The sequence below is a fragment of the Triticum aestivum genome, chromosome 1A (genome assembly GCF_018294505.1).
Source record: "Triticum aestivum cultivar Chinese Spring chromosome 1A, IWGSC CS RefSeq v2.1, whole genome shotgun sequence".
NCBI classification, from domain to species: domain Eukaryota; kingdom Viridiplantae; phylum Streptophyta; class Magnoliopsida; order Poales; family Poaceae; genus Triticum; species Triticum aestivum.
Genome location: NC_057794.1, coordinates 578,117,084 through 578,124,118, shown reverse-complemented (window position 1 = coordinate 578,124,118; position 7,035 = coordinate 578,117,084). Strand labels below are relative to the sequence as shown.

At 42.9% G+C, this 7,035-nt stretch overlaps 1 protein-coding gene across 1 annotated transcript; it reads right to left on the bottom strand.

The window, feature by feature from the left end:
* Positions 1-1,088: 1,088 nt before the first annotated feature.
* On the bottom strand, positions 1,089-6,219 carry LOC123069357 (mitogen-activated protein kinase 17). The gene is made up of 11 exons (XM_044492195.1): positions 5,793-6,219; positions 4,442-4,847; positions 4,214-4,344; positions 4,068-4,127; positions 3,451-3,600; positions 2,891-3,046; positions 2,644-2,781; positions 2,486-2,559; positions 2,220-2,321; positions 1,647-1,830; positions 1,089-1,434 (listed from the first exon to the last, which is right to left on the bottom strand). The coding sequence occupies exons 1-11, from the start codon at positions 6,144-6,146 to the stop codon at positions 1,369-1,371; spliced, it is 1,821 nt and encodes a 606-aa protein (XP_044348130.1). The 5' UTR covers positions 6,147-6,219; the 3' UTR covers positions 1,089-1,368.
* Positions 6,220-7,035: the final 816 nt, after the last annotated feature.

The following is a 7,035-nucleotide window of genomic DNA, read 5'->3' as shown; positions in this document are numbered from 1 at the left end:
AACCACCACCGGGCTCTAATTGGACCATGTACTCTAAGAGCCGCCCATCCAACTATTCCTCGGAGGCGGATGGAAAATCTGACAGACACTTAGCTAGATCGAGTGCAAGGAGAAGCCTGGATCGAGTGAAGAGACGTGCACTACCTTGAAATAGAAAATGGTTGTTCAAAGGAGAAGAAGAAGGATCGAGATAATGTCTAATGCGATGGAGAGTGCTGAGGGCGATGAAGCGGAGAAGGCGGCGAAGGCAGCTAACACATACATCACATATCTTCAGTCGAGGGCAACTAAATGTCGGTTAGGCCACCATATAAATTGGCGACGAGTTTAGATAATGGCATTGTCACCTTGAGCTGGAAGGGAGGGCATTTGCCCCCCTCCCTCCTCCCTATGACTTTTTTCATCCATAAATTTCTAACCTAACTACTAACTACTAATGTTGGTCATTCACAAATAGAATCATCCAACATTGTCAACAATCAGAGAACAATGAAGTTGTGGTGTTAAGAACCCACACATTTCTGCCAAGGAACCACCGCTCTCACTTCGAAATTACAGGGAATTCGGGCATGAGAAGAGAGAGTAATTGGGAGGAAGCGCAGGTGAGAAATGAGGTCTTTTTTCTTTCTTCTGAAGCTTCCGATCCAATGATGTTGGATGCTGTGGAACCGATGCATGGCTCAACTATTGGCCTTCACTTCAACCTGCTTTGAAACATGCGCTGAAACTGATCTAACCAAAAGCCAATTGATCAATTCTCACAACAAACACTAAATACCATGTATCAACATTGTCCAAGTCCAGTGAAGAGACACTTTCTTCACTAATCTTGTACCGATGTCTAACAACTACCGACTACCCCCCAAAAACATGTTAACTCCATCGATGAAAAATAATATTGCCATATCGCCTCAAGTGAAACATGTAATAATGGAAAATATGGCAAGCATTTCCATATATAGCGGGCACAAGGAGCGTCTCTAGACAAACATTTGCATAAATTAACAGAGGCAAAGAGCATCTCTGATTGCAGAAGGTTTACAAGATCAGAATAGCACCATATGAACAGAAATATAGGGGCGTGATACTTCATATTGACAAAATTGTACAGGATCATGGCAGCTCCTCCGAGGAAAGGACGAGGAACTAGCTTGTCGGTTAGACATGGTTCTTCTTTGACAAAGTACAAAAAACGAGTAGAAAATTTTACATTACAGCACAACAAGGTTACCATAACAGGTGATTTTGTGGTCTTATTTGTTGTATAGAATTCTTGGCTTGGGTTAAAGATCATTCTGATCTTGAGCGCCTATAGACATGCTGTTGTACATAGTATATACTACCGATTGCTTCTGTAACCTTCGAAAATCAGGTTTTCAGTTGAGCGATCTTCTGAGAGACGCCGTCAGCTGCATCCACGCTCTCGTATTCATCCTGGAAAATGTTGAATGGACATTGCAGCATTAACTAAGAAATTGCTCAAATTAGATATAGATATCTTAGAGATATAAACAATTAAACACTCCAAAGGAAAAAAAAAGGTGAAAGACAGCCTGCAAGTATGGAACTCAAATATACCAGCAATTTCGTAAGAAGAGAGGGGGCAAATATATTTACTGTAGTAACAAAGGACGAGCTGAACTCACATCTTTATTTTTTATTTCACCTATACACTTGGAAGCACTCATGGTTTCACTCTTCAGTAAGCTCCGAGCACTCATGAGGGGTTTGCTTATTCCATCTGTCACTGATGCATGTACTGGCTTTTCACCTGCATTCAGCTTTACTTGGTAGTCACTATCTCCGTGCTTATTGCCAATTGCTCTTTCCCTGAGACAAGATGCGAGAATTGTTAGATACAAAAACTTAAAAGGTTGTCTATTTGTAGGATGACTCATTTTATATGTATATATAAGCATCTGATCATGTGAAACATTATTCTCTATCAAATTTAACATTAAAAAATATTTGATTTAAAATCTCTGGCAACTTGCAAAAAGCAAAACAAATATGATACTTATGATTTAGTATTTATTTTGTTGAATATTCTTGCCAAGTCCAAACAGATCATCTTTGGGAAATTTGTACAAGGTTGTCAAAGGAAAGAAATTTTGGTTAGAAAACAAATATTTCGTCCATAAGTATCGACATGCCCATTCTACATAAAGATATTTATTGCCTTGGAAGTATACATTTAAGTCTCGGTCAGAGCATATTACCTTGGTAAGGAAGCATTTTGTCGCAACTGTGGACTGGATTTTTCACCCTTTGCACCACCTTTTTCCAAATGAGCGAATTGCTGCTTAAAGCGATCCACCCCACTGTCAACATACATGCACAAACATCAGAGTTTGCAATATACCATCAACCAGTCATATACATATAACTGGCATAATTCAGTGTATGCAGAAGAGAGTAAAGCATAGTCATCATAAAATTCTCAACACAAGTAAATCTTGTTTCTAAGGGAAAATAATGGTCTCACCTAGGGTACATGAAGCTCATCTGGTCTCCTCCACGTAGGTATTCTTGCAACATCTGAGGATGGTACTCTAAAATCTGAAAGATGTAGAAGTTGTTAGCTAACTACAGAGTCGGGCAGCAGCTCTACTGTATCTCCACAAAATAGCTGAGCAATTGTACCTCTCTGTAAATTAATTCTCGGACATCATCTTTGCCCAACTTTCTCTTCTCGAACTCAAACTCAAGTTTTGAGATGGGCTGTGCTATGGGTTCACGTTCTGAATTTGCTAATCCGTTAAAGTATGGGTCTGTCAGGGCCTTGAAGAACATTTTCATATCTCAGTACTGAGGACAGTGATTCACCCAACATTTTCAAAGATGTAATATATCTTTATAGTAAATAGAAGTTGGTCTCAGCCATTCCTACCTCGTCAGCAGTTGGCCTATCCTTAGGATCAAAAGCAAGAAGACGCTCAAGCAAATGGAGAGCCATAGGATCGATGCCTGGAAATTTTTTGGTAAGGGGAACTTTAGGCTTCTTCCTCATATTGCTCAAGTATCGCCGAGCTTTCTCGTTCCGTATCTGCAACCATTCGGTAAAAGGGTGTAAAAGACATATGGTTTAAACATCATCCCACAATTTACATTTCATTCTATATGAAAAATATATAACATGGCGAGAGATTGTGCTGATATTGATGCCAATTCGTGCCGACATCCGTATTCCATGTAGCTCAGTAACCAAGCACGCAAACCATATTAAGGAGAATCAGAGTTTGTAAGTATTGGGCGTGGATGCAAAAAAGATACTGAGAGAAATGGAACAAGCCAATAATAAATTCATAACCATGTACACAAGTTATCAATGCAAGGTTCAATTTTGCAGGAAATTCGCATATTATGAAAATATGAAAAATAGGAAGTGGCAAAATATATAACTCCAACTATTGTTCTAACTTGCTGGTGACAAGTGTGGAGTAAGCATACCTTAGCGAGAGATTCTGCTGAAGGAGTGCCAAGTACATCAGTCATGAGATCCAATTGATGGACAACATTCTTCCCTGGAAAGAGTGGCCTCCCTGTGAGCATTTCTGCAAAGATACACCCTACGCTCCAAATATCAATTGCAGGTGTGTACTGCAAAATTCAAAGTTCAGCTGCTTTTAGCATTTGCTAAACATGCACAGACATTAATTAAGAAACAAAGTACATCATCAAGTTTGAATTAGCGCCCAAGCCAGGTCGCTACATTCAGCTATGATTATATGAAAGAAGAGGGCAAAACACCACAAGTAACAATTTTTTGGCATTTTTACTGGGAGAGAACTTAGTGCAACATATGAAATACAGATCATGACAGGTTGAACCGACATTTGAGAACTGTAGTAGCAACTCTAAAAGGGAAGGGAACTTTAGTTGCAAAAATGGAAATTAATCAACATGTGTTACTAGTGAAATCAACAAATAGTATTGCTATGTTGCATCGAAACATATCATATTAAAACAACAATTTTGGAAGAAAATCTATAGTATGGTCATTGTGCTTTTTTAATAGCCTGGGTATTGTTGTTGGTAATATGAAGTTAGGATGAAAATTACATCACCTTTGAGAAAAAAGAGCCACACAATTCTGGAGCACGATACCATCTAGTTGCAACATAGTCCTAGACAAGGCATGCAAAATCATCAGAAACCAAGATTTGGCTGCTCAGGATAAACATTATCTGCTCAACATTACTAAAATGGCTACCGTCCAGAATATGGCTGATGGAGCCCCGTCATTAAATGATACACGGGCAAGCCCAAAATCACAAATCTTCAGCTTGCAGTCAGCATTCGCTAGAATATTCTTGGGCTTAAGATCCCGATGGAAAACACTCGCTGCAAAACCATCATGTAAACAAACAATCAGTACAGCAACATGAGATGAAAAAGGTTGAATGAACACTTATCGATTTCCTTTGTGTAGTCTAATCACCTGCATGGATGTACTTCATTCCCCGGAGCAGCTGATACAAGAAGAACTGGTGATGCTCTGGTGTGAGATCATCGTTCGCTTTTATTACCTGATGGAGATCGGACTCCATCAGCTCAAAGACCACATATATGTCCCTGAATTCCCTCCTTGAAGGGGGGAGCATAATGTGCTTGATCTGAACTATGTCCGGGTGGCGCAGCAGCCGGAGCAACTTGATCTCCCTAAGGATGCGGGTGGCATCGGAGACATGATCAAAGACGTCATTGATCTTCTTGATGGCCACACGCTCGCCGGTCTGGGTGTCGATAGCAGCAGCCACAACTCCATAACTCCCTTTGCCAATGACCTCGCTGACCTGATACCGGTTTAACTCACCATACTCCGTGAAGAACTCGGATTCCGAGGTCTGAAAAGGAAGGAGCAAGCGCATATTGGCACCATTAGTTCAGAGAGCTAGATGGTGCTAACATACTGATTTACCAGTGGTGGTAAAACCGCGCCGAGAAAAAGAAAGATAGAACATCTCAACTGAAGATACCGATGGCCTCACAAAGATACGAAACAATATTGACGGCCTTACATGGCTGTGTGCATCCCTGTGATGCAGAGGCCGGGGTAATCCCCTTTCCGAAAAAAATACTGATGGCCTTACAAACAATGATAGTGGTGGGCAAAAAGGATCAGAAGACATGCACACAACTGGAAAGTCACTCGAGACAGCTTCTTGCTTGTGCTGGGTTTGCACTTTGGACTGAATGAATCACGAAGTGGTTGAACATTTGGTACTTTAAACAGTGTATTTTTCTGAATATATCTACCTGCTGCTACCAAAAGTGGCAAACGTGGAATCGTCAACAAGGACCAATAATTGAAAAGCAAAAGCATAACCTCTTCCACCATGCATCATGTTTGTCTCTGATGAGACATGAACAGCGAAAACAGGGCTCCCGTGACACTGCTTGCTCCTAAATAATGCCGCGCTTTATTAGGCTGTCACGGACGGCATTCATGTGTGGCGCACTTTGCACAAGCTAATATTATGAGTTTATTGTATATGACATTAATAAGTGTAACAACTATCCAAGAACTGGCATTGACCGTCACCACATCAAAATCGGTGGTTCCAGGAAAACAGATCCGCAAAGAACTGGCAAGGGAGCAAGAACAGAGCAATCCCAAGGGTGGATCTTCCCCAATCCACGAAGCGAACAGAGCAATCCCGGCAGCACGGCAACATATTTCATCCGGGAGAGATCGACGGCAACCGACATTGAACGAGAACGGCGGAAGGGGGCCGCGGGGGAAGGGGACTAATTAAGGAGAAGAGGGCGCACGGCGAGCAAGGACGCACCTTCTTGCCGGGATCCATGCGTGGCGGCGGGTTGGTGCGCGCGGGCGCGCGGGGTAGGGCGACGCGCAGGCTCCCGGCCTCCCCCTCCCGGTCGAGCACAATGTATCCCTCGGGGTCGGACTCGGGGCCGTCGGCGAGCTCCTCCTCCTCCTGCTGCTGCTCCTGCTCCCAGTCGACGTGGTCGTCCTGCGGCTGCGGGAGCGAGCGGGCGCGCAGGTCGCTGGTGGCGGTGGTCGCGGAGGATGTATTGGTGTGCGCGGTCAGGTGGGAGGAGGAAGAGGATGAGGCGGAGGAGACGCGGCGGGAGCGGTGGTGGCGCAGCCAGCGGATGAGGGAGCGGGCGCGGCCGCCCATACACCGCTGCCTATTCCGCGGGTGGGCCGGCGCATTGGGCGGCGGGCGTGGCGGAGGGGGGCGTGGGCGGGTGGGCTGCCCGGGCGCGGCGGTGGCGGGGAGGGGAGGGAGGGAGGGGGCAGCGGGCGCGGCGCGCGGGGAGGGGCGTGCGTGGAGGTGGCGGTTGGGCAGGGGATTGATGGGTGGAACGTGGGTGGTGCTACAGGGAGGAGACGCCGTTTGAATCCTCTCTGATGTACTGACGACCGTGGGTGGCCAACACGTCCCAAACTGCTTTCTTTCTTTTAACCTGTTTTTATTTTATTTATTATTATAAATCTTTTCTTCTATGAATAGCTTTTACAAAAGGCAAAATGAATGTTAAAAAGTTTCAATCGTTGATTTAAATTTTCAGGTCTACAAAATGAGATTTAGTTATTCTCTTTTGTCATTTATTACCATAGTACTACTCCCTCTGTTTCAAAATAATTGAAGGTCTAGGATTCTTCTAAATTAAACTTCATCAAATTTGACCAAGCCTATATAAAAATATATTACAAAATCAAACTTATCCCATTACTTTAATTATGAAATGTAGTTTTCATATTATAAATCTTTTCTTCTAGAAATACTCCCTCCGTTCCAAATTACTTGTCGCAGAAATGGATGTATATAAAACTATATACATCCATTTTTGCGACGAGTAATTTGGAACGGAGGGAGTAACTTTTAGAAAAGATAAAAGGAGTTTTGAAAGGTTTCAATTGTTTCAATCATTGATGATCTAAATTGGCATGTCTTTAAAATGAGATTTAATTATTTTCTTTCCTCTGACCTAAAATAGATTATCATCTATTACCATGGTACTCCCTAATTGAAGGTCTAGGATTCTTCTAAGTTAAACTTCATC

Excerpts from the sequence above, each read along its gene's own strand:
- LOC123069357 (XM_044492195.1), bottom strand. The coding sequence starts at position 6,146 with ATGGGCGGCCGCGCCCGCTCCCTCATCCGCTGGCTGCGCCACCACCGC. Across the intron at positions 4,345-4,441 it reads AATGAAGTACATCCATGCAG|CGAGTGTTTTCCATCGGGAT; the intron begins GTGATTAGACTA and ends ATGGTTTTGCAG. Across the intron at positions 3,047-3,450 it reads CAGCAGAATCTCTCGCTAAG|ATACGGAACGAGAAAGCTCG; the intron begins GTATGCTTACTC and ends GAATGGTTGCAG.